Here is a 27,868-nt window from a genome sequence, read left to right as displayed (position 1 = left end):
ACGGGTCGCAGTTGAAATTTGGCGTTTTCTTCGTAGATTTTGCTCGTTTTCACCTACACCGTAACTGATCTGAATTCAGCATAGTCTATATATCCATCATTGTTCTTATCCGCCTGTTTTAATGCACCTTCAACTATTTCGGACAGATCTTCATCCTTATATTGAAGTAGTACTTTTTTTTCTTCGCCATTTGGTTCTGCGAAATTCATTAATGTTAAATTGCATGTCACAACGTCAGTTAACACAAATCAGTTGAATTTCACTGCTTCGTGTTAGATCTTTTTGCAAGACTGCCTAGGTAGGTACCATCATGTTTATAGTAGTGTTATCTTCCGGTTTGAGGGAGCTAGTGTAGTACAGGCACCAGGGACATAACATCTCAGATCCCAAATATTATATAACAGAAGAAATAACGAGCTAAAGACAAAATCTTATCATTAAAAACGTAAGCTGTAATTTCTTACGAAAGCAAACACACCCATAAAACTTTACAAAAAAAATCAATATAAAATTTACAGAACACACCTTTAGACTCACCCAAAAACAATCCAACCAACCCACGCTTCAAAGCACCCTTCAATCCAAAAGCATTGGTAGTACCTATTTATGCGATTTACACGTCTCGTCGAAAAATTATGGTTCACTGTCGAGAAATTCATAGTAGGAGTTTGGAACTTAACTATCAATAGTCTATAATCAAACGAGGCGTGAAGAGGCATCTTGCGGGACGGCATGACGAGGGCGACTAGTGCAGCTCATTCTTGGTGACTGTACTAGTCGTCTTCGCGTTTGGACTCCACTTCCGCATACCATCAGGTGAAGTCATAAAACAATCTCGTGCTTCAAAAAGGACGTAAAACCGTTGATTCTGCACCCGAACTTTGTCCGTCCTATCAGATTATAAGAATGAGTGCACAGTCTTGAGCACTTGATGTTTCCTCAGTGCTCGTAATCGGTGAATAAGACATCATTAATTTAAAATGTCGTTATAAAACAAATTTTGCCCTAAGGATTGCCAAGTTACGTAAAAACGTAGTTGAATGTTTGTTATTGTTCCAAGTGATCGATGATCCGGAATAAATATTACACACAAAATTATATCATATATAAAAATAATTAAAAAAGCTCTCTTTTGTGTTGTTAATGTAAAGATTTAATAGCTTAAATGCAAGGCAGGGAAAGTGATATAATGTATAAAAATCTCTACTGTTAACAATAAAATAATGAGCCATACTACAAATGTTGTCATTGTGCCTCATTCTTAATAATATCAACGCAACACAATTACAATTGAGTACTGATTTAGCTAGCTCAGAATATTTTATTTGCTTCAAAACAGAAAAATAGTTATAGAAAAATTTTACATACTATCTCGTAAAAACAAAAGAGGTTATATATATGTATTTGGGTTGTCAACAATTTTCTCATATTCAATAGGCTATTTGACAATGCGAAAAATTGACTTTAGTCAATTATTGTAATCAGTATAAATTATGAGTTTAAAAATGGTTATTTATCAACGAAAGTTGAAAATAATAATTAATTTATTCCAAAATCCATTTTTTAAACGTTTGTCACGTGACACAAAACGCTCCCGATTGGTCGGGCTTATGATGACGTCACTTGCTTATTAACCTCGTTTGCCTATTATATGTACCACAGATTACAATACAGGCAAGTAACGTCACCGACCCCATTGCGGCGCCATATTGTCAAAGTAGCGTTTTCGCGGGTTATATATTTTAATATGGAATTTTTATTTTGATATTTTTCAGCAAATATGTACTAGATTTAAAAAAGACAACTTTTACTGGGTTCCTTAATCTCTACTAAATAATATAAAATGCATTTTAAAAACCAGTCAAATAGCCTATTAAAAGAAAACGCGTTAAAGAAATAAGAATATTAGAAAATAAGTTTATTATGCAAATTATATAAAAAACATCTTTTTCGTGCTGACTGACATTAATTATGAATAAAAAAATGTTGATCGGACGAATATTATTTTCTTGTTTGAGTTTTCTTTACTTGAAATGAATTAAAAAAAAAAGTAAAAAATCACTTATTTTTTCCTTTAATCATACTTATTCTGTATTCTAAATAATCGATATATCCGTCGTTATTAATATCAGCGTGTTTAAGCGCCTTTTCTAAAACCGCTTCAATTTGTCCGTCCGTGTAAACTGAACGATTCGCGTCCACTTGATCTGAAAGAAATTAAAAAAAAGATTTTTTAAGATTATTAGTTATTTTAATTATTAATGTTAAAGTTTAAATCTAAATTAAACTAATCTATAATATATATGTTGCTTCTTTCGTATGCGTACTTTGATTATTTGTATGCCTAAACTTTATTCCAACCATAAGAGGAGAAAAGCCAAATATACAACATTTGACAGCAAATTGACGCGACGTCATTGGTCGAGAGCTCGACTAACGCACGCCATTTTGCGAAAAAATTACGAAAAAACTGTTAATAGTGTTGTATTATAGATAAACATATATTTATAACAAACTCTTAGTAGTGCACAATATAGCTGAGTTATTAGCAAATCTCATGTAATACGTAAATAAATTTTGTTTATCTTTATTCCTACTTCCATTGAAATAAACTGTCAAAACTAAGAATGCGTCTAAAAAAATAGCGACCAACAGTACAGCACGCACACTAGTAAACTAGTTTGACGTATGGCGTGTCAAAAGTAACCGTCACGCACACCAAGATAATAAAATTGGTTCGTTTGTTTTAGTTATTTCTAGTCCGAAACTCTATCTATATGTATAAATAATCAAAGTATGCATGAATACATTTCTTTCAATGAAATCAAAGTCAAGATAAGGTCGCAATCAATGTTCAATAGAAGCATTACACTATGGTGAAGTGACAGGACCGGATTTGGAGGTCCCCTGAAGTTTTTTTTTTTTATGATGTCGGTAGGCGGACGAGCGAATCGGTCATCGGTCGCCCACAGACAATGACGCTGTAAGAAATATTAACCACTCCTTACATCACCAATGCGCCACCAACCTTGTGAACCAAGATGTTACATCCCTTGTGCTTGTAGTTACACTGACTCACTCACCCTTCAAACCGGAACACAAAAATACTGAGTACTGCTGTTTGGCGGCAGAATATCTGATGAGCGGGTGGTACCTACCCAGACGGGCTTGCACAAAGCCCTACCACCTAGTAAAAGTGGAGCCCCTAGTTAGTTTTTTATATATTCATTGTAAGAATTTCATTTCTGTCAGTAAAGTTTGTTTGTAATTTAATTACTATTTTTATCAGTCACTTTTAAAACAGCAGTACTATAATTTTACTATTAGTATAATTTGACTATATCCATATATCTTAACATTATAACATTCGTCGGAACCTCTCTCGTGGGAGGCAGTTGCCCCGGTTGCCATCCCCTAAATCCGGCCCTGAGAAATAGGAGATATTTCATATAGGTCTTGAAAACAAAATGTCTACTTCTCACGCGTGTACATAAATACACGCGCCTTTTCTGTACAATCTACACAACACAGACGTAAATTACGTTATTCGTATAGTTCATATAGTTGCTGACGCTTGCCTAAAAGTGCTTACTCTCATCGGATAAATATTACCACTGTAAGAAATACTAAAATATTATTACCCTTGTAGTTACACTGGCTCACTCATCCTTCAAACCGTAACACAACAATACTAACCTTTTTTTTGAATTTTGAACCAAATAGCTACATAACTAAACTACGTTACAACTAAAATTACTTATGTAAATATATTAATTTAAAATTAACTTACCCCAGTTATAAAGTAGGGTTTTCTTCACAACACACTGTATTTAATGTGGTTCGTAATTCAATACAATAAAAATACCAGTTATTAAAGGGTTTTTTATTAAAAATTCACATCACATATAACAAATAACAAAGACCGGGTAAATCGCTTCGTTACGTAACGCGTTACGGCGCTAGTCTGTCTGGCTTCTCTTTCTCATACGCATACGCAACGGTAGGCAGGCAATAATGATACTAATATAGTACATATTCAAGAATTGTAACTAAGAATAAAATATATTATATAATCAATAAAAGATTTTAGTAATAAATAACGTTTTCTTGCATTCTCATTATTAATATTAAAAATTTCAATATTAAATAGTTCAACTTAGATTAGTTTAAGTTATCACTTTAGTCGGGCTTCTCGAGACGCACACGTATTTTTTTTTTACTTTTCATTGTATCATAGCAATAAATATACTTACAATTTTGCTATTATAATACGACAGGCGTCAAGTATTAGATGCTGCGTAAATATCTCATGAATTATTGTGTAGCCGGTAATAAAGAGAGGTTACAAAATTTATTGTTCGGATACAATATTCAACGGATTTACGATCTTTCATATTCCGGACTGTTATTAAGAATTTTTCGACGGAATAATTTTAACTAATCCGACCCAGTCTGACGCCAAGGCAAGACCTCTGGACCTACGGCGTCATAATCTCACCACTTGACAAGGCAGACAAAAGTATAATATGTTTAACCACGCTCTTTCTAATTCATGTCAGTTCCTATGATTTGGCGGGAAATGAACAACCAATGACACAGCTCCAATAACGACTCGTTATCGATAAGCTTTTCTATTGGTAGATATACAAAATACCTTACTGGGCGTTTTTTTTTAATTATCAAATTTTTAAATTAACTAAGACGTTAAACTCTAAAACATAAGCAATCAAAAAAGCAATAAAACGACAAATCAATGTACAAATTTATTATTATCCACAACATTCGATACTAAGACGACACAACCTTAAAACCACAGACAAAACATTGCACGCATAACATAAAAAAGCGATCATTTGACAATTAATCGTATCGAGTTTGACGTTTAATTTTTAGAAAAATAAACGACATTTTGTGACGTAATTTAAATAAAGAATATTTCTTAAATACAGTATTAAATCGAGTATTCTATAATAATCATAGATATTGCCAAATGATTTCATAAAATGCAATGTGTGTCTATGATTATAACATTCACAACATAATATTATATATATATATATATATATATATATATATATATATACATATATGTATGTGTAGGCATGTAGTAAAATCGATTAACCGAGACATTAGAGTAAAAAAAAAATATTTTAGTCTTTGTTTCAATTAACGCTATAATTTTAAATAAACGTAATTTTTTCGTAACATCTTCCCTCTCGCTTCCGCAAACCGTGAAGGTGATTTCGTAAAAAGGGACGGAAGTATGTGACAGAACCAATTTTCCAAATTATTTAATGTCAATATTTCTTCACCGAGGTGGGATGTCAGATACGCATAAAAGCAAATATTTAAAGGCTCGATTACCGATCTTCTTTATTATCAAGGCAATAAGAACCTTAAGACGTTACCAATAACATAGTTAAGATGAAGTAAATTGTATGAATTATGTTAATTTAGTAATATTTATCTGTTGCATAGATTAGGTTAATCGAGGTTTAAAATATATGTATTTTAATAAAACATATATGTCCTTCCCTATGACAGTGGGTGGTTATTACTTATATAATAAAAATGCACGTACTTTAATATTATATATTCACTTTCCCATTGAATGTTATTTTTTATTAAATATTTTTATATCAAGAAAAAATATTGAAGTCTTAAACAGTTATAAAATTATTTACATTTTATTTTTTTTTTCTAATATTTTGTGGCACTAGTTGGAATAAAACATAATTGTGAACATATTTAAAATAATTATAGAATAAGATTAAAAAAATCAAGATTATTTTTTTAAGGAAGAGATTCCAAATAATTCGAAATTGAAAGAAGAGAACACTAAAATAAATCAAAAGAAAAATTCGAAGAAAAGAGAAAACTCATAGATTAAGTAAAATAAATACTAAACAATATTCGATCAAAAAGTTTGGAAGCACGTCCGTACAAAATATACATCTAATAAAAAAAATAAGTCTTAACATTATCCGAGTTCGAAACTAACGATTTTTATGTATGGCAATACTGATTTTACGAATACAAAAACTCACAGATCTTCATTTCGACACAACCGCTCAAACCGCTCTTTCAAATGGAACGAAATTTAAACTTTAGCATTTGACAAATGCCACAGACTATAAAAGAATTTATAGATATTCAGTTAAAAATTTGACAAACAAATCGAAACGAATCGAACTGGATCGTTGATTTACTTAATGAGAAAAACTTTTCAGTAACGATTTTATTTCGATTCGATTGCGTTTAACAGTGAAACGGAATTAAAATGCTTAATAAATAAAGCACCGCGCTGCACGCTGTTTTATGACTAACGACCTAATTTAAAGTTACTTTACTTTAGCTAGAGAACCGAGATGGACCAGAAGTTAGAACGCGTGCGAAAACCGACGATCGCCGTTTCAAATCCAGGCAAAGCAGTGACACACGGGATCAAGCAGTGCTAAATAATCACGTGTTTAATTTTTTATTTACCCTCATACTCGGTGAAGGCAAACATCGTCCGGAAACCTGACAAAAGATCAGCTAAATTATTATTGATACAAAAAAAAAAACGGGAAAAATGTCATTTATGAAATATGTACCTTAAAATAAAAGTTATTTCCTAATATTCAATTGGAATGGAATGTTTGATCTTATTAAATATATATTATTTGACATTTAAATTGGATTGAACGGCTCAAACGAACTCAAATCGTAGTCGTATAATGTGTCAAGTTTGACATAACGTTGTATTTCAAATTAACGTTGCATATCGACAGTCCACTATCGACAGACTATCGATAGTTAAGGTTGTAGCGACAGTATCAATAGTATATCGATAGTCTTGTCACGTGTCAATGCTATCGATAGTATTGCAAAAACCGTTACTTTTAACCTAAACTATAAATATTGGACAACATCCCATACATTACTCTGATCCCAATTTAAGTAGCTAAAGCACTTGTGTTATGGAAGATCAGAAGTAACGACGGTACCACAAACACCCAGACCCAAGACAACATAGAAAACTAATGAACTTTTTCTACATCGACTCAGCCGGTGTAACCTAAACTATCGATATCCTGAATAGTTTTCAAGGTCTACCTATCTATATATATAGGTAACTATCGATAGTCAAAATATCGATAGTTCTGCAACACTGTTTCAAATGTTAGAAAAGTACCACTGAGTTTCTCACCGGTTAATCTCGAATTTACATTCCGAACCGGTATTCGTTTTACGTTTAATACAAATCTGTCAAATCACGATTCACAAATGCTTGTACGAGCCCAGTTGAATAGAGTGTATTTTAATGATATATCCGTCAAGTGTATTCCTTGTGAAGTTCCTTAACGAGTGTTCCTAATAAAGTATTCGAGATTTTCAGTTTATTTTGACATTTCAATGTGAAATTCGAAGACGATTTTTAATTCGATATTTAAAAACTTTTTTTTGGAACGAAGTTCTTTAACGCGGCTTACAGTATAGTGAACTGTTACGGAATCGTTACAGAAGAAAAATGGTTAACCCCCTCCAGGTGACCTTGCCCTCTATTTCTTTTATATTTGGTTTAATATAACATTATTCAAACTAATTTATTGTTTTAATTCACACGGTATTTTTATTCTCGTCATTGATTTATTTCAATGTATCTGTTATTTAATACATAATATATAAAGGAAGCAACTTCGTTCCAAACTGGTATCCCACGACCGATTTAGTTTTTTTTTTTTAATTTAATAAATATATTAAAAAGACAACCAATCAATAATATACGTATAACTACATATGTATCCATAAAATGTAATACATTAGCCTTTGTATCCAAAAAAAAAAAAATCAATGTTGCCATACACCAAAAAAAAATCCAACTTAAAAAAAAAACGCGGTAAATCAATTATTCTCCTTATTCTGATTCTTCTGTTGCGCTCTAATGAATTCCGGATAATCTATGAAACCGTCACGATTGTGATCGTCCATATTTAATATTGGATCTATTAAGTTTATTAACTCATCATCTTTGAATATTTTCTCCCCTACTGGCGGGGAGCCCTGCTGCTGTTGCTGTTGTTGCTGATTTTGATTATGACCTTGCTCTGATGAATGACAGCGGCACATAGAAATGAAATGACTATAAACATATGTGCAAAATACATATATATATAAATACGAACACAAAAAAAAACAACCCCAAATCACATCAACCCACGAAGCTTCAAAACATAATTTTACTCACGTAATTAATATATTTTACTACGCGAATGTTTGCACAGTATTCGAAACTGTGTCCTGTGATTTGTTGAATACCATTTAACTTTATAATTCATTGTTAAGTCACTCAAGCAATTTAAGTATAGATTAAAAATAAATGTCAAAAACAAAACCAACAGATTATTTTAATGTTAACAAATTAACAAATCTAATCAGAACTTAGGCTAACTTTTATGTTTCTAGTGCGAAAATAAATAAGCAATTTTTTTTTTTTTTTAACTGTATATGTTAGATAAAATTTTGAATTCATCCCAAAAATCTGATTATATTTGCAAGATATTATTTATATATTAAAAATCTTACAATTTAATATTAAACCGAATTTTAACTATTACTGGTGACAAGACAATCAAGTATACTTAATGTCATTTTGACGCAAAATTTGCCGCCAATTTTTTTTTTTTTTTAGTACTATGAAGGTGTTAACTTACCGTGCCAATGTATTAAACTCTTAATCAGCTCACATCCGTCTAATTTGTTATTATTATCAGCGTCGTGCATTTTGAAATAATGAAACTGTAATTCCTGTTCGGTCATCTTCGATGTGTCGATTGGTACTTCCATGTGCTCTTGAATATGTCTGGAGAGAGAGAAAGAGATAGATAGAGATCACGGGATGCCAGACAGAGAAAACATTAATTTGGAGTTAAGACCTACAAGCCTGTCTTTCACACAATCATCATCATCCTCCTGCCCTTATTCCAATTTTACTTGGGGTCGGCGCATGTCTTCCTCTTCCATACTTCTCTGACGTCATCTCACAAGTAACATTCTTTCTAATCATATCATCACAATCCATCCATCGTTTCTTGGGTCGTCCCCTACCTCTATATCCATCCACATCCATTCTCAAAACCTTTCTCACAACATGTTCCTCATTCCTCCGCAAAACATGCCCATACCATGACAGCCGGTTTCCAGGTAGCTTCTCGGTTACCGGTGCCACTTTCTTTCACAAAAATACATACAAATACCGCCGCCAAATATTAATGTTAAACTTAGTATCGTCGTGTTCCAGTTAGTCAGTGTAACCACAGACACAATGGACATAACATCTTAGTTAGAAAGGTTGATGACGCAGTGCCAATGTAAGGAATGGTTAACATTTCTTACAATGACTATATCACCGAGATCTTGTCCAATCAATTGGTCAATTCGAAGTCAAAATTATTTAAATTTTAATATTCTTGTAGTTGGAAGAGATAGAAAATGATACACTACCTCCCGAAAATTGTTAATTGTTGTTCATACAGTTTATTTTACACCACAAACATAAAATACAGAAATCTTAAGAAGGAAATAAAATATAAACAAATAATTGATGTGCCGTACAACGGGCGGACTTATGTCCAATTAGCGATCTCTTCCAGACAATCCAAAATATAATTGTGTATATTATTTAAATTATTAATAATCAACAAACTACTCACTCTCTCTCCTGGGCGATGTTCGCCGCGTTCAGAAGTTGTGGATCTGAAAAGATTATGTCCATATCGTTTTATTCTAATATTGCGAAGAAGATTTTGTTTTGTTTTGTAGGGAATAATCTCAGTAACTAATGAGATCCAATTCTAAAATTGTTTTCACTGATAGAAAGCTCAATTTCCGATTGTTATAAGGTATAAATATTAATTATATCATATAATTTTCTTTAATAAAAAATTGCACGCGAACGAAAACGAGGCGGATTGGTGTATTAAAATTTCGACAGGCTTTAGCCCAGCAATGGAACATTGGCAGACATTTATGATTTGATAAATCGCATTTTCTCAAAGACACGGTTAATAAGACAAAAAAAAATCAAACAAATCTTAAAATTCGAAAAATTAAATTACAAAACTTAACTTGAAACTTCGGCTCTACTGGTTGTGTAAAACCTTCGCGCTTCCTTAAAAACAACCCAAGGGTAAAATCGACAACACTATATAGAATCAGAATTATCAGAGTCTGTTTTGTGTGAAATTTTTTGGGATGTTTTCACGATTGTCTAATTATTCTTGGTCTCACAATATCCTTATGTTTTCGTGAACCTTCGAATTACCAAACCATCCGCCAAGTATGTAAAGATTAGAATGATGATATTTATTTTAGACTTTCTCACGTACGTTTTCAATTTGGAATTGAAACAAGCAATCTAATACAAATTTTAAATTGAAAAAAAAAAAACAACCAAAAAAAGTTTTTTTTTTTTCGTCTAGGAAAATCGAAATTACTGGCTTATCTCTACTATAATATGCATGTATTATACATAAAAACCTTCCTCTTGAATCGCTCTGTTTATTGATGAAAACTGCATTAAAATGCGTCGCGTAGTTTAAAAGATCCAAGCGTACAAAGCGGGAAGCGACTTTGTTTCATACTATGCAGAGGTTCCCCTCACCATGACCACCGTGTCCATGTCCATGGGAATTCTGCACCGGCATCTGTTGCACGGGCACCTGCTGTTGATACTGCTGCTGGGGAGGCTGCTGGTACTGTTGTTGTGGTGGCGGCTGTTGATATTGTTGCTGTTGTGGCGGGGGTGGCTAGAAAGATTCACTTCATTAATATAATTTATTAATAAACATAATCAGCCTGTAAATTTCCCACTGCTGGGCTAAGGCCTCTCCCGTTGAGGAGAAGGTATGGAGCATATTCCACCACGCTGCTCCAATGCGGGTTGGTGGAATACACATGTGGCAGAATTTCGTTGAAATTAGACACATGCAGGTTTCCTCACGATGTTTTCCTTCACCGCCGAGCACGAGATGAATTATAAACAAATTAAGCACATGTAAATTCAGTGGTGCCTGCCTGGGTTTGAACCCGAAATCATCGGTTAAGATGCACGCGTTCTAACCACTGGGCCATTTTAATTTAATTTATTAAGGTTTTGCTTTAAAAAAAAACTTTTTACGTTGATTAGTTTATGATTAAGAAAAGTTATAGACATTACTAGTTTGTCATCAGTAAAAAGTAGCTTCTAGTCTATTCCGACTCCATTAGGACAAAGCCCAATTAAACAACATTTGACGTCGAATTGACGCGATAACATTGGTCGAGAGCTTGAATAATATATGATACTTATGACTGATTTGCGAAAGAATGCCGTACTGAACAAAAAAAAATGATTCAAGTAAACTTCACAATGAAGTGTTTTTGAATCGTCAATATTTAAACACTACCACCGGAAAGCAGCCTCCAGCGAGACGAAACGGCAATAAACTAGTTGCTCTATTCAAAGATTTACAATGCTATCTAGATCCAGGCGTTTTTTTCTAAAAAGTACTCTTTTAATGCACAATATGATTTATTTATTAATTTATCTTAATACACTTTTTATATTTTGTAATTTATAAATTGATTATATTTCCCGGTATCTTATTACATATTCGTATACCATTGCCCAAAAAAAGTTCTCTGTACCGAATGCAAACGTCGACGAAACTATCATCGAAACTTTGGAAGTAAAATTCAAATGGATTAGTGTGTTATTATAAATAAATATTTATTAGTCAAGAACTGTTATAATTAATGCTCATATACATTTGTTTTGGATAGATCGTAAATATTAAGAGAGACCTACAAAAATTAAGAGAGACCCAACCTTAAATAATATGCTATGTACATACACTGTGGTATAAAAAAAAAACTAAATATACTACAGAATGTCTTACAAAGTTAACAGTTTTTTTGTAATTAGACAATACAAACTGCTATTTGTAAACCGTTTTAAGGTAACACTGTAGTACATTATTTAGATCTATCTCGGAAGGGTTCAGCCAGCGTTTGCAATGTAAGCTAAAAAAAAATGTATTTATTCACGACATCACACAGAAACCTCTAAAATGATAAGTGTTTCTCTACTACTTTGTGCATGTATGTAGTCGGAATAGACTAGAAGCTACTTTGTTACTGATAACAAACGCCTAAAACGCGAGCGCAACCAATGATGTCAACTAGTATTGTCTATAACATTTCTCAATCATAAAAACATTCCTCTTGAATCAATCTATCTATTAAAAAAAACCGCATCCAAATCCGTTGTGTAATTTTAAAGATCTAAGCATACATATGGACAGTTAGACAGCATTAAGCGACTTTGTTTTATGCTATGAAGTGATTAATTTTACCTGTTGCTGCATCGGTTGAGGAGGGGGTGGCTGTTGATAGTTCTAGAACATCAAATTATCAGTTATGAATATGTTATCTGTGATTAAAGGATTAAAAATGATATAGTTAAAACCAAGGTTTTTTTTTTTTTTTAAAGTTGTTTTACGCGGCTTACAGTAGAGTGAACTAGCAAATCATCACGTATCTCTCTGTCACGTCACGAATTTATATTATAAACATGATTGTTCGGACATCTTGAGTAATCTTTAATCTAAACTAAAAATCAAAGGAAGCTCAGCCATCTGTCTTTCGGATATTTTCAACTATAAGATACAAAATGTTGTTCACACATGTAATTGTATTGTATACCCAAGACACACATACATAAATACCATAGACATATTATACAGATACTGATAAATTAATAAATTTTAATACCCATCGTAACCATACACATTTTAATTTTTTGGTAATAAACAACTGCATAGTTGCCCGAGCAATTTAATGGGGCTTTGATTTATAACGACCTCTTCTATCTTTAAGACATTGGTTATAAAAGAAAATCTAGTGAATTTATTTTCAAATATACAGAGACGAATATAAAATAATAAATCATGTCTAATTACATAATTATTATTGTATTATATATTTCCAACAAAAACAGATCTTTATATATTTAGATGGAGTCTCGTGAACAAGACGTTCATAGATAACGTCGAAATATCGAGCTCCACCAATTAAAAATAAAAAACATGGTAAATATCCGGTATTAAATACTGTTAGCAATAAAAATAACCATGTTAATTTAAAATCTTATATAAATTTAAAATGCTTGAGAATTCAACCGAGAAACCGGAACAAGTCTCGTGAATGAACCCAATAAATAAGTTTATATCACGTTTCATACAATTATATACATCTCTATTATATTCTATAATCAAATTCTCAAACATTTTAAATTTATTTCTTATACAATACATAATATATAGAGACAGGAACTTCGATCCAACCGGGAGTTGCACAACACATCTTTTTCATTAAATACACAAGCATAGATTCAAAACAATCTATGTTTTTTTAAATGGTAATAGACTCTAACAACAGGCAAGGGATTCCAGGCAAAGGATACAGGCAAAGGAGTTCCCTAGTCTGATGACGTATTGATGTTACAATAATAATTATTGTTTTACTGTAATTGATTACTTATAATGCGCAAATACACACATTCATTAAGTTATATTTTTTATTTCAAGCACACTGCCTGTTTAGGGTCTAAATCACAATAATTTCCAAGACAAGGTATTTTTAAATAGAAAAATTATTTCTTATTAGATTAGAATTAATATTATTTAGTTTATATTTCTATTGATGGAATACTATTGTATAAGTATATATACATATAACAAATAATTTATCTCTCTAACTAATTTGAATGTTCTGATTGATGTTCTCATGTTAGTTGTAAAACCTTAAACAGGTTCCAAGTAGATTAGTGTTTCAATTTATAAATAATTTTACTAAATGTATAATTATTTATTAAAAAAATATTTAGAATATTAATTATAAATGTATGATAAAAAAGAAAAACAGGAAAAGGCTTAAACAACTTTATACAACTGTCTGTGCTAATTTAAAAAATAAAAAAGGTTTTTTAAAGTGTCATAGCACAAATGAAACAGCTTTAAAAAAAGGGTTATTTATCATGTCACGTCTGAATTCAATAACTCATAAATAAAACTATTTAATAAATTACCTGGTAATTCTGCGGGGGTACCCCGGGCGCAACTTTCTGCTGATACTGTTGCGAAATTGTACATTGTAAAAACCCAGCTACTATTAACAGACGAAGCATTTTGGTACCTGTAATTAACACAACAACCACTTGACACGTATTCCACACATAGAACAAATTTTTAACACAACTTTATAACAGTTTGAGGATTTTATTTTTTTAATTTTAGGTTCTTTAATGGTCAACGGTTTAATACCATAACGAATAGTATAGAAAATTAGTTTACCTTTCAGCTACGTGGTCATGCGGTCACGATAAATTACCTTATCGAATCTAATGATAAAATTATTATAAGCTATTCGTTTTGCGGACGTTTTCAAAAAACAAGTTGGGATATCACACGTCACGATAACATGTCATGGTTGACTTTTACTATTTACGTTCCGTTTCGCAAGTTAACGCTAAACGATGTTATCATTACATAATCCTCCGGAATAAAACTTTTATTTTATTATAAACTATAATGTACATCTATATTTATAATATTTTTTTTCAAATTCGTTTAATAAAACTATTGACTTATATTAATAAAACTATGGAGTGTAAAATTTAGAGGCCGTTGTTGGAGTTAGCGTGGGGAATTTGAAAGGACGCGTTACTTGATAGAGTATACCGGATTTAGGAAAAGGTAGACATCCACCTTCGAAATGATATTTTATACTAATAATTAATAAAAACATAAACGTTATCCAAAAAATCAAAATATACGTTGTTCAAGTATGCACATGCATAAGCAGTTTTGGGTTATAATATCATGTAGTACTTACTAGCTACGGTGGCGCCATTTTGGAATTTTATGCAACTATATTTCGTAATTCGGTTGATTTTTTTGTGCAGAGTTGCAAACCATATAAAATACTTTTTACCCCTACACTCAATAATTATTTTAAATATATATTAAAATAAGACTATCGTGTTCTTGTTCTATGGTGACCACTTACCATCAAATTGTTTAAATGAGTCATAATTTAGCTTGTAATCATTTGGTAAGAATATCACAAATATTTCGTTCAGGCCGTCTATAATTATGACTGTGCATTTATTTGAGCAGGGCCGAATTTAGGGGAGCCCCCACATTAGAGGTTCCGACGAGTTAAGAATTTTTATGTAATATGTTTAGAAATCTGGATATAGACAATTTATAATACTATTACTAATAACTGTTTTAAAAGTCACCGATACAAAGATTAAATATATTATTGCCAAAGCTGATTGACAGAAATGAAATTGTTCAAATTGTTAGAAAAACTTATTTATGTAGTTACATTTATATTATAATTATATATTTAATAAACTCATATTTTGTTATTGTATCTGATTTCATAAAAGTGTAATCGATTTCAGAACGTCATTCGTATGGCTTTACAATATAATACAAGATGTTTTCCCGCGCAAAAAAATGATTAAAAATAAAAAAGTGAGTCGCGCATGGAATGAAAATAACAGATTTTTGTGAATTGGATATTTAACTTCAGAATTATAATATTTATAAAATAAAACAAATAATAAATAAATATTCTGTGTACTGGTGTATTTATTAAAATTAATTAGGGGCCTCCGATTCTCTGTTGTTCCAAGGTCTCGACTCCTTTGTGGCCTCGAGACCTTTAAATCCGGTACTGATTTGTGATCATGTAATTGCGCCATTATTAACTAAAACTCTTCTAGGGTAAATTGAGTCAATTGAGATATTACCATCGGTAAGTAATTTTGTTGCTTAAATTGATGTAATTAATTTTAAAATCATTTTACGATGTCCAATTATGGCTGTATGACGTCATCGTACGTATAAAATGTTAACTCGCTCGATTTTTTCATACTATGTAAATAAAATTCATTATTATTGTTATACTGGATGAAAACCCGGCTTTGTTCGGTTAAAATAAATATTACTTAACAAATAAGGTTTACTTTTCATGTATCAATAACGCTTTCAAAAACGTGTTCAAGCAATAACCAGTAAACGTCAAACATGGCCGCCCGTTGAACTGTCATTTCATTAGACAGATTTAATATCTAAATATCTCTATCATAAAGAGTTTGATAATATATATGTACTTTCGACTAAATAATTTTTTTTTTTATAATTATATTAAATTAAATAAGGTTTCGATCTGGTATATCTTAAACATGAACGAAATTATATATTATTTATTTATTTATTAAGGACCGTTAAAAAACAGTAAGCAACGTACAAAAAAAAAAAAAATTATACTTAATAAAAAGTGTGCGACTCTTTAAGACGACCACAACATACATTTTACGGTACAATATATAAATATATTTATTTTACTAAAATAATTCTATTACACTAGAATATTAAATATTAACTAAGTACATTACATTTAAAAAATAAGCAATAAATATTATAATTAGCAAGTGCTGTAATATAATTTATCACATTAATAACGTATAACAAAATACATTCAATAAAAAAAAAAAACAAAATTGTAATAAATTAAAAAAAAAGTTTAAATTCATTTTTCATTAATATCTTAAAGTAACATGCTTACAATATTTTGTTTTGTAATTAAGATTGTTACATAATTATATAACTTTAATTTAATACCGTAAATAACGTATAGTATCTAGCAAATGTTTTCAAGATATATTATTGATTTTATAAAAAATAAAACACAGTATTGCCCAAATTGTTTATTTAGTTATAGGAACACAACCTTTGTTTTTTACATGTGGTTTTTTTTTTTTTTAAATGATACCTCTTTAGACATAATGAAATAAAAAAATAGTGATTACGTTTGAATTAATTAAACTTTATTTGGATATCAAGTACGCCATACATGTATATTATTTTAAAAATGTCTACACATATAGAAGAATCAATGGTGGTGTATATACCTACACAATTTTTTCGCTGTACAAACGCTTTTACCCTCAACTTTTTTGACTCATCAGCAACCGAGTGCTACAAAACTCACTAAAAAAACCTGTGGTCCCAACCCGTTCGAAGGGCGCCACGGGATCGCTTGTTCATACAACCGTGCAACTGATACGCCTAGCCAACTGAGCCGTACCCTGTTCAACTTAGCTTGAACAGTCGATGGAACGATGGAATGCATAATTCAAATTAGAATTCAATTTTTTTAACTTATTTTTCTAAAAAGAGTTATACCAGCTATAGAGACCCCAACTAAAAGGACCTCCGTTCGTAATAATAACTTAACAATGGACTTTAATAAGGATTTTTGTAATCGATATTTGTAGCAGTTACTGCCTGTTATTCGCGTCCCTACCGTCCGTCTGATGTAACATTGTACAAGCGTCTATTATTTTCAATGTTTCTATTTAAATTTTACTTTGAAGCAATATTATATAATAGAAAAAGTCTTAAAAATTTCGGATAACGCTTGAATCTTTTGTATTATATGTATTTTTTTAAATATTTTTACAATTTTCAAAATCATTAAATTAAGAAAATAACATGTTCGTCATTGCAAAGTTATGTCGATCAGAAAAATTTACATCTGTCAAAAAGATCAAGCTATCTTGTACAGGGTATAGTGATAAGTTCCCGGTTCTTTTCAAATCAAACTTTGACTATAACCCACAGATTTTTTTAACCTATCTGAGGGCCAATTCGTTGAATAAAACTTATTTATATCGGTTACAAGACGATCTTGATTATATTTCGATACAACTTCTACTGAACCACAACCGTATCGTTGCGTTAGTTGGACAGAAATACGTCTTATAACGTTAGCAATAACGTTTGAATTCGATTGCAAGTGACAATTAGTAGAATTGGCGCCCAGTAGGGCTATTCTGTAACAAAAAACTCGTATCTCATCGCAATACGAGCGTGAAATGTCAGAAACGGCGTATAACCGTAAGTCGGTTGTGAACATTACACGAGTGAGATTCGAAGTGATTTCTTACAGAATCCCACAGCAGCAGTAACAGCGCCGCTAAGTGACTTGATTGAATAGCTAATTTAACCAGTTGGCTGCGACATATACATACACACACCTTTAACAGTTTTAAAGGAGACTGACAGCTGTCAGTACCACCATCACAGTGGTGCCATTGGATCCCGGTAAGCATGTATCATGCAAGTAATACTTATACATCTTAATCATCTTATCTATTAACAAATTTGAAAGACCCTGTCCGATTTTTTTTTTTGCATTTTGACGATTCCTGACACTTAAGCTTAGAACTACTTATCGAATCTAGAAAGGTCAAGCCCAGGCTCACATATATAGGATTAAAATTGAGTTATTTACAATATAATAATAAGTATACCATATAAAATTGAGTTAATTACAATATAATACGAAATATATCATATAAAAACACTATAAACACATGGGTGAGTATAGAATCTTCTCAAGATATGCTTCGTTCAAAACAAAATTTTACCAACATTTCTGGGAGAATTCCCCACATGCACCACCTCTTTATTTCCATGGCAACACTGAAGTAAAATTTCATTAAACATTTATGGCATACGTGTAACTTTTGAAGTCTACACAAATCCCTGTTTCCCGCCTAAATCACTGTCAAAAAATTGGTCTCAATTTTATACACACGCCATCATTTTAAGAATTAATTTGAATGTTAAACCTTAATCAGTTTTACATACGTTAAAATTATATTTATATTCATTAAAATTTTATTTTAAAAATATACGAGAAATAAGAACAATTATATTACGAGTTTATCTTTCTAAAAAGTACAATCACCCTTCCAAATTCAAAAACCTCCAAAGGTCACAGTTGAGTCTTTTTATTCCCTGTAAAACTCACACATCCAGAAATGTATAAAACATCAATAAGATTATATTTATATTAGATATATATATATATTAAGTCTAATCGTCATTAAGATTATATATATATACGCTTATATGTTTATATAGTATATAATGTATAAACGTCATTTTTATACACAATTATATCATATTGTAGGAATTTAAACCGACAACTAGACATATAAAACAATTGGACAGATTAATTACGTTATATTATCACTAATAATAAAAAAAATTTAAAAATATAACAAAAAGAAAAAAAACTAAAAAATATTTATTTCAATAACGTAGTGATACTCACAGAGTACAAATATTTTTTTCTTATTATCTAACAAAGTAAAAGGCAAAAACAATTTAAAAAAAAATAACTAACAGGTGCATTCATGTTAAAAATAAAAAGACTTCGATATGTTTTTTAAAAACAAACTACAGTCTACTAATAAATTTCTTAGTATTTAAAGCTTACAGGAACACAGAATGTATCAACCAATACTAAAATAATTTCAAAGTGACTATTAAGTCACAAATCATATATTTTAGCTGTAAATATGTCAAAAAAATACGCACTACGTTCCTGAGTGAGTTCTATATACATATGTATTTTAAATGCGTTACCGTACTTTGTGGCAACGTCGTGGTAATAAAAAGTAACGAAGTGACAGGAACCTACCGCCCCAACAACGAAATGAAAGTTAAAAATTCCTAATAAATTATAGGCAATACACTATTATTGTTAATCACTACAGATTATAAAATAAAAACCGTCTGCAGCGTCTGAACCAAAAGCTACCGAATATACTTTCATAGGATGCGGCCATTTTGTTTTATACCCCGTGTCATCTTCGAATGGCTTAGATATATTGTGCACTACTAAGATTTCTTGATTAATACATCTTTACCTATAACAAAACACTAATTCTGTCTACTTTAATTTTACTTATAAAATTCCGAAAACGATAAATAATTGCTCAATCCATTCAAGCTATCCACCAATTATATCGCGTCAATTCGCTGTCAAATGATGTTTATTTATTCGGCTTTAGTCTTATCTGCTAGTGTTTGGAACTGAGTACTGACTATGGTTATATTTAAAACTAAGTCGTCATGTGTGAAAAGATAGAAAATATTTTATATAAAAAATTTATGTATGCGACTTTTTTACAATGGAAAGCTTTTTCCTTTTCCCCTGTCCCTCCTCTAAAACGACTAATCCCTCAAATTTCGAACTCAAATCTTTTATACATTCGACCTCATCTTTCGTCAAACCGGGAGGCAAATCGAATTTCGCATATTCTTCGTTTCCCGCCAAATTTTGACACATGTCAGTTACGCCATTTTTGAAACTCTCGTCTACGTCATAGACGACTGTCTTTTTCGCAGACGAACACTTAAACGCATTCTGCCACAAATCTCTTTCCTGATCAGCTGATTTTAAGTTATATTTGTCTAAATTCGCAAGCGCTTCACCTATTTCTTTGTTTTTCGGTTGCAATTTAAGCGCTTTCTTGTAATATGTAACAGCATCCTCATACTTACCTAACATCTCGTGACCTCGAGCGTAATAAAACAAGATTTTGCAATGTTTATCTACATCTACGATATATTCTAAGGACGCACACATATTAAGAACGTGTTTGGGTTTATTTAATTTATAATAACACACAGCTAAGTTTGTGTAAGCGTTGATTTTTAATTTTTCTACTTCTTCTCTTTCTAGATCGTTCTCTGGCTGTGATATGTTTAGTATAGATATTGACTGTTGGTAATTCTTGACGGCTTTAAAGTACTTCTTCTTCGAGAACAAATCTTTTGAGTAATTGTGCAGAGATTTCACTGTTTTCATCGTAACCTCGTATTTCTTCTGTTCCTGCGATGGCAGATCGTTGAACCTGGTAGCAAAATCAACGAATAAAAATGTATTATTAACGATGTCACTGGAAACCGTAGTCTTTTAAAAAATTGAAGAGCATTTTTGTTAAATTCATTTGGTCGTGGGGCTTTGCTCAAGCCTGTCTAAGTACCACTCACTAACTCACCACATATTCTACCGCCAAACAATAGGTTTGAAAGATAAGTTTTTTTTTATGTAATAGGTAGGTGGACCCGGTGGTAAGTGGTCACCACCGCCCATAGATAACGACGCTGTAAGAAATAACAACCAAAAACTTGGTTGCTAAGATTTTATGTTGTGTCTGTAGTTAAACTGGCTCACTCAGCAAAGGCCTACCACCAAGTTAGTTTAAAAAAATAAAGGAACATAGCATCTTAAATCAAATTAGTGACACTTTCTTACAGTGCATGTGAAACCAGTTATTTCCAGTTTGGTAAATAGTAGCGAAATCACTGGCCATAGACACAAGCAGAGATACAAAAACCGTTCGCCTTACTAATGTAGAATACTAGAAATGTATAAAAAATAACTTACCTTGATATAGCTTGAACGTCGTCAACGTCGTACAAAGAGATAACAAACAGCGCTGGCTCCGGTCTAATCCTTGGCGGAGCACCTTGGAGCCCCCATGCCATCCTCGGCTGCAGCAGCAGAAGGAACCTAGCCTTCGGTCCTTTGACACAAGTCAGACCGATTTCGAGACCTGGTAGAAACCGTCCTCTGCCTAATCGCATGCGCTAAATTAAAAAAAAAAAAATCGAATACAATACATTTTACTGAAAGCAAACATTTTAAAGATACGACTTTTTACGTTGGAATCTTTCGACTGACCAGTGAGTTTTAAAGTATCAAAACATTTCTCATGAAAAAAATATAATATAACGTAAATTATGGCAATATTATCAATCAAAGCAGTGACAATGTCAATTTCTCTCACACAAACACAGCGACATACATTTTGACGACCTCCGTGGTCGAGTAGTGTGTACACTACGGGTAGGTCGTCTAACCGGCTTTCATGGGTACGCCACTCCGATTCCCGACCGAGTCAATGTAGAAATAATATCTATATATTAAAAGAACTGTAACACCACCCCAGCTTCGCACGTTTGCAATTTATTGATAAAGAAAATGTTATCTTATAAACAATAATACCCTATATCTACTCTGGAATAATGTTGCCATGTAGCAATTTATTTTTAGAATTGGATCATTAGTCCCGGGGATTACCCGAAACAAAAAAAAAATTGCCTCTTTATAATATTAGTATATAAATATCGAAAAGCTTGCAAAAAACCCACGTTACGTGATGGGAGGACTTTGAACGGTTTGAAAGATGAGCGAGCCAGTGTCACCACAGACACAAGGGACATAACATCTTAGGTCCCAAGATAAGTTGTGCATTGGCGATGTAAGGACTTTTTTAATACTATTGAGCTAACTTTTATGATGACCACTAACCATTAAATGGTCTATTTACGGTTAGAGATATTTATTTCCGCCTATAGACAAAGGCGCTGTAAGAAATATTAAGCATTCCTTACATCACCAATGCGCCACCAACCTTGGGAACTAAGATGTTATGTCCCTTGTGCCTGTGATCACACTGGCTCACTCACCCTTCTAACCGGAACACAACAAAACAGTGTACTGTTATTTGGCGGTAGAATATCTGATGAGTGGGTGGTACCCAGACGGGCTTGCACAAAGCCCTACCACCAAGTTTTATTGTATATACACTTATTTATGATTATGTTTATAATTTATATTATAATAAATATATATGTGTGTAAATAAGGTAATTTAATTTAATGTTAAATAAATATTTTAGTATTTATTTTACATAAAGTGCCTATCTATATAATTCATAATTAATATTGTTCTAAGTTTTCTCTAATATAGTGTTTTTAGGTATTATGTTATTTTAGTTACATCTTTTAGTATTTTCAGTTATTTTATATAAGATTGAATTGAATTTTAAGAACATCCCTTTAGAATGTGGCTTTCAAGACTTTTTTTGATGTTACGAAGCGATTTTATTTCTTTGATATTCTTCGGCAAATTGTTGTAGGTATAAGCTTTTGGCATACCTTTACTAAAAAAAAACAAAACATGCATACATGCTCTCATATGCAAGTGTCGTAAAGATTGATATTTTGGCTCCGTCGCAGGCAACTAGCTGAATTAGCTATCCAATTAATTTGTTTTTTTTTTTACATTAACAGCCTGTAAATTTCCAACTGCTGAGCTAAGGCCTCCTCTCCCTTTGAAGAGAAGGTTTTGGAGCATTTTTCACCACGCTGCTCCAATGCCGGTTGGTGGAATACACATGTGGCAGAATTTCGTTGAAATTAGACACATGCAGGTTTCCTCACGATGTTTTCCTTCACCGCCGAGCACGAGATGAATTACAAACACAAATTAAGCACATGAAAATTCAGTGGTGCTTGCCTGTCATCCAATTAAACGCCTAGCCAATATGATCTTCTCCAATTTACTCCTAGTGTTTTTTAAGAAAACACTTCACAGGGCACTCAGTTTCGAAATTGTCGATAAACAAACTAATTTTAAGATAAGTATTACGATATTTACTAATGACAATGTGTCAGGAACGGAGTATTTTAGGTTAGGGGTCAGACAAAGAAGATGAAACAGAGTCGAGCCATTTTAACCAATTTTAAAAAGAGGAGAGTCTAAAGCAAGTTTACTGTCCATATTTTATGAACAGAAGATGAATTGGCCGAGTGTCATTCAGACCGTTGGTTGAACAGCATCGTTTCGTAAAGTGGCTAGGCGTTTAATTGGATGGCTAATTTAACCAGTTGGCTAAAGCAGCTCCCATTCATCAAGAGTTTCTATCGTTAGCGTTACAGAACCTCGTTTCCACTGTCATATACTTACCAATGGGGCACCACCATTCATTGTGAGTGTGGAATCGAAAGGAATTTTCGCCTTTTCAAAATATGCTGCATAGTGGATGGTCACCATCGCATCTACTGGTATCAGCGGACCATTGCCTACAAAAATAATTAACAAATCCTTGTAAAATTGTCTATGCCTAAATTTCATTGTCTTTGATATTCCATGCATGTAAACGATAAACTCAAAAACTACTGAACGGATTTTGATACGGTTTCAACTAACTTGAGTGATTCAAGGGAAAGAGTTAGGTGTGTTCTTTAAGATTTTGTGTAAATTGGCTGGAGGATGATGAGGATTGTTGAACTTGTCGTAAAAAAAATTATACCGACCAATAAAAAATAAAATGTGATAAAAACTTTTTTATGTAACACCCTTATTTTAGGGAGGTCTAGACTTGTAGCTGGTAGTGTGTATCTTTAATATTAGATAGTACGACAGAAGAGTATGTTAGAGTAGGGTATATGATGCCGTCACGGTTGCACACGAAAGCGACCCCGTGGCAACCGCCGAAGTGACGGAGAACACCGCTGGTTTAATAGTGGACATTCCGGTGCGTTAAGCGTTCTCGGCACATCAGGTGGGGGAAACACGTATTGCGTTATTCGAGCGAGAGAAACAAAAAACTAGGGTCTATTATGCCAGAGGACTCTTATTAGTTAATCTAGAGTATAAAGTGTTTTATGGTATAGGAAGAACGCGTAAGTGGCTCACATGATGGTAAGTGGTCAGTAGGAGCCTGCCTTATGCGTAAGAGAAAGGGAAGCCAGACAGACTGGCACCGTAACGCGTTACGTAACGAAGCGGTTTACCCTCCCATAAAGAGTTATATCTTCAAAATTTATAATAAACATACATTTCGAACATTGTAAAACAAGATAAGGTGTAAAGACTTGACATTTATTGCTGGTTTAGCGATAATTCATCGTGTAGATGTCACGTCTGCGCGCGCATCTTAAACATTATTCAATAACGCGCCAAAAGTAGAACTTCGAAAATAAAATACCTTCTTCCATGATGAGCATTTTGACATCACCAGTCGATATACAATCAACCATCTTCGTCGAGAGATCGCCGAACGAGTGATACTCCGGGCAGGAGAGCATTTGTTTCTCCGTTGACTTTTCTATATTCTTGAATGCATCTTCAGAGTCGCTGTTGGATTAAAAATCTCTGATTGCCTGTATTAACGTATACTTGGATCGCCCTGTCATTTTTTAACTTCACATTGTACGATCTGTGAGAAAGAGATGAAACATTCGCTTCATCCCTTTCACGCAGACGGGTCACCGTAAAGTTAAAGAGAGACAGGACGAATGTTTCATGAGTTTAGTCGGTATCGTACTTTGAATGCATTGACGTACCAGAACGTTATTCATAGTTTTTTTAGATGTGATGAAAACGGTTACCCGTCAACATCGAATCGATGACATCTGATATTCCGAAGACATCCGATTTTAGATGTGTTTCGTTATATCGAACACATGGCTACTCGTTGGTCTAGTGGCTGGGTTACAAGGGTTGGTGATATAATTATCATTAAATATTTATAATGTTACACTTCCATTCCAAAGAACTCGTAGTATATTCCAACCGCAAGAGACCAAAGGCAAATAAACACATATGCGGACGAGCATATGGACCACCTGATAGTAAGTGGTCACCAACGCCCATAGCAATGGCGCTGTATGAAATATTAACCATTCCTTACATCGCCCATGCACCACCAACCTTGGGAACTAAGATGTTATGTCCCTGCCTGTAGTTACACTAGCTCACTCACCGTTCAAACCGGAACACATCAATACTGAGTACTGTTGTTTGGCGGTAGAATATCTGATGAGTGGGCGGTACCTACCCAGACGGGCTTACACAAAGCCCTACCACCAAGTAATGTAAATATACTTTATTGTACACCACGAACATAATACACAGGAATCTTAGGACTAAAAAACATATTTGATGTATTGTGAACAGACTTTGGCTAATTAGCGTTCTCTTCTAGACAACCCAATCTCGGTGACAGATTTCAAAACATAATCTCGGTAAGTGTTGTTCTCTTAAACGTACCTACCAATATTTACACACTAATATGTATACTTAAATAACTATATTACACATCAATATAATTACCTATCACTGTCTCCGATATCAGGACAGAGGTCATCATCGCAATTTGTCATCAAGCCCATATTCGGTTTCTTGAAGTCCATATCTATTTGAAATTCCGAGTTACCACTTATTAAATCTCTGAAAACAAACATATTGCAATAATAATAGTAATGAAGCATTTATATCAGACTATATGTCCATTTTGTTAGTAAAGATTATCTTATCCCAGTGTTAGTACAATAAATAACACTAAAGAAGAAAAAATCTCTTAATAATCACTTCTGCACCATTTCGTTAGAGATTGCACAACAATTATTGATATACAAGCAGTCAAGTCTGCTGGGGATCATGCTAAGTATGCTGTTGGTGCTGCCACTGACTTTACGCAATAGGGATGCGCATCTTTTATGCATTGTTGCATATGAAACTATCAACCCAATACTCTGCGAACATTCCCGATGCACTATAAAAAGACAGCAGTTCCATCAGCACCCTGAATGCATTGTTATATTGTACTCAAAGGGCACTGTACGATTTTTGTGTATAATGAGCCCACAGGCTGCACATATTTTAAAAAATAATGTAATTAATATATCACATGAAAGTATTTATATGATATTAATATGATTTATGACTACATAATATACAATAAAGTTTACCCACTGTGTTTGTACGCCCTAAAAATTAAAAAACTACTCGACAGATTCTATGCGGTTCTCATTAATGGACAAAGTGATTCATGAGGAAGGTTTGGGTGTATAATTTATGAGAATTTTGTGTAAATTATCTGAATTATGATGATATTTTTTAATGTTGTCACAAAATATTATTGCCAACCAATTGACAGGGATGTATATTATGAATACCCAGGGGAAGTTGGGTCTGATAGCAACTATACAATAAACATATATCCATGGAAATCATTAATATTTTTAAATATAAGAAACAATATAAAAAAATTGTGTGTCCATTTAAATAAAATATATAATTTAAAATAATACAGGTATCTTCATTTAGTTGTTAGGTGTAAGTTTATATATTGTTTTATAGAAAGCAAATGTATAAGCACCGCCACTTTCATCTTGGCATTATGCTCAGTGTCCTTACAAAATGTCCTCCAGATATAAAAAATTAAAAATGTTTTTTTTTTTTTTATAAATGAGATATTTTAGTTTTAATTTTTTTTTTTTATGTATCTTATTCAAATAATATATTGTGAATATTTAGAAAATTATTCGCAAATTTCCCAGATTCTGTGAAAAGCAAAAATTAAGTAAATATTATGACACTTACTTTAGTTTCACTCCTGAAGAAAGTTGAACGGGATCTTTAAAAACTTCTTCCATATTAAATTAAATTCTATAATAATATTTCTATAGGTTATCGGCTTACAAAATATTATAACAAACACGAAAATTTGTATTTACTATTTGTAATCTGTCAACGGCACTGTTTTTTTTTAAATATAATATAATAGCTATGGATGTAATTTTATTGCGGCCCTGAAAAAATACAATATACAGAGTGGAATGTACAAGTTATGGCATTTGGCACTTTAAGCCTATACTATAAGCCTAAATTATTAATCACATATAAGAAAATGTTTTCGAATAATATGTAGTTTCTTTTTAACTTTTTTTTATTTTTTTGAATACTTAACATAATTTACTAACAAAAAATCTGTAAAATAAAATATGTAACTGGCTCCAGAATCTCCAAATATTTGTTTTAATAATAAATATGTTTTAATACAAATCAATTAATATTTAATTCCTTATCTAAATTATATGCAAAACTACCAATGAAGCGTTTTTTAATCATTTTATATTCATTCATACATATTATATTTATTCTTTTCACATCTCAGAAGCTTTTTTTCCTTTCTCTATTCTTTTACTCCAAAACCGAATGGTTTAATGGTATATAGATGAAGATTTCTCTAAGTTTTTGTTTTTTTTTATTGTACTGATAAATATCTAAAACTATGAGCAATCATATTATTATTTTTATATATAATAAACACTGT

The 27,868-nt window shown here is 32.2% G+C and overlaps 2 protein-coding genes across 5 annotated transcripts; both read right to left on the bottom strand.

The window, feature by feature from the left end:
- Window positions 1–36: 36 nt before the first annotated feature.
- LOC113391400 (multiple coagulation factor deficiency protein 2 homolog) lies at window positions 37–14,514 on the bottom strand. Of its 4 annotated transcripts, none has more exons than XM_064220146.1 (7): window positions 14,376–14,514; window positions 14,111–14,217; window positions 12,378–12,419; window positions 10,646–10,790; window positions 9,696–9,738; window positions 8,697–8,845; window positions 37–196 (listed from the first exon to the last, which is right to left on the bottom strand). In XM_064220146.1, exons 2-7 carry the CDS (start codon window positions 14,207–14,209, stop codon window positions 54–56), a joined length of 621 nt encoding a protein of 206 aa, XP_064076216.1. In that variant the 5' UTR covers window positions 14,210–14,217; window positions 14,376–14,514; the 3' UTR covers window positions 37–53. The 4 variants fall into 4 exon arrangements, with proteins under 4 accessions (XP_064076216.1, XP_064076215.1, XP_064076214.1 ...); XM_064220145.1 differs by lacking the exon at window positions 37–196 and adding an exon at window positions 2,021–2,207; XM_064220144.1 differs by lacking the exon at window positions 37–196 and adding an exon at window positions 7,821–8,090.
- Window positions 14,515–19,937: 5,423 nt separating this feature from the next.
- LOC113391354 (inactive peptidyl-prolyl cis-trans isomerase shutdown-like) lies at window positions 19,938–27,263 on the bottom strand. The gene is made up of 6 exons (XM_026627287.2): window positions 27,136–27,263; window positions 25,864–25,980; window positions 24,737–24,885; window positions 23,713–23,828; window positions 21,346–21,548; window positions 19,938–20,809 (listed from the first exon to the last, which is right to left on the bottom strand). Exons 1-6 carry the CDS (start codon window positions 27,186–27,188, stop codon window positions 20,062–20,064), a joined length of 1,386 nt encoding a protein of 461 aa, XP_026483072.2. The 5' UTR covers window positions 27,189–27,263; the 3' UTR covers window positions 19,938–20,061.
- Between the last annotated feature and the right edge of the window lie 605 nt (window positions 27,264–27,868).

The sequence above is a fragment of the Vanessa tameamea genome, chromosome 31 (genome assembly GCF_037043105.1).
Source record: "Vanessa tameamea isolate UH-Manoa-2023 chromosome 31, ilVanTame1 primary haplotype, whole genome shotgun sequence".
NCBI classification, from domain to species: domain Eukaryota; kingdom Metazoa; phylum Arthropoda; class Insecta; order Lepidoptera; family Nymphalidae; genus Vanessa; species Vanessa tameamea.
The sequence above is the reverse complement of the archived record's forward strand: the minus strand, read 5'-3'. Positions and strand labels throughout refer to the sequence as shown.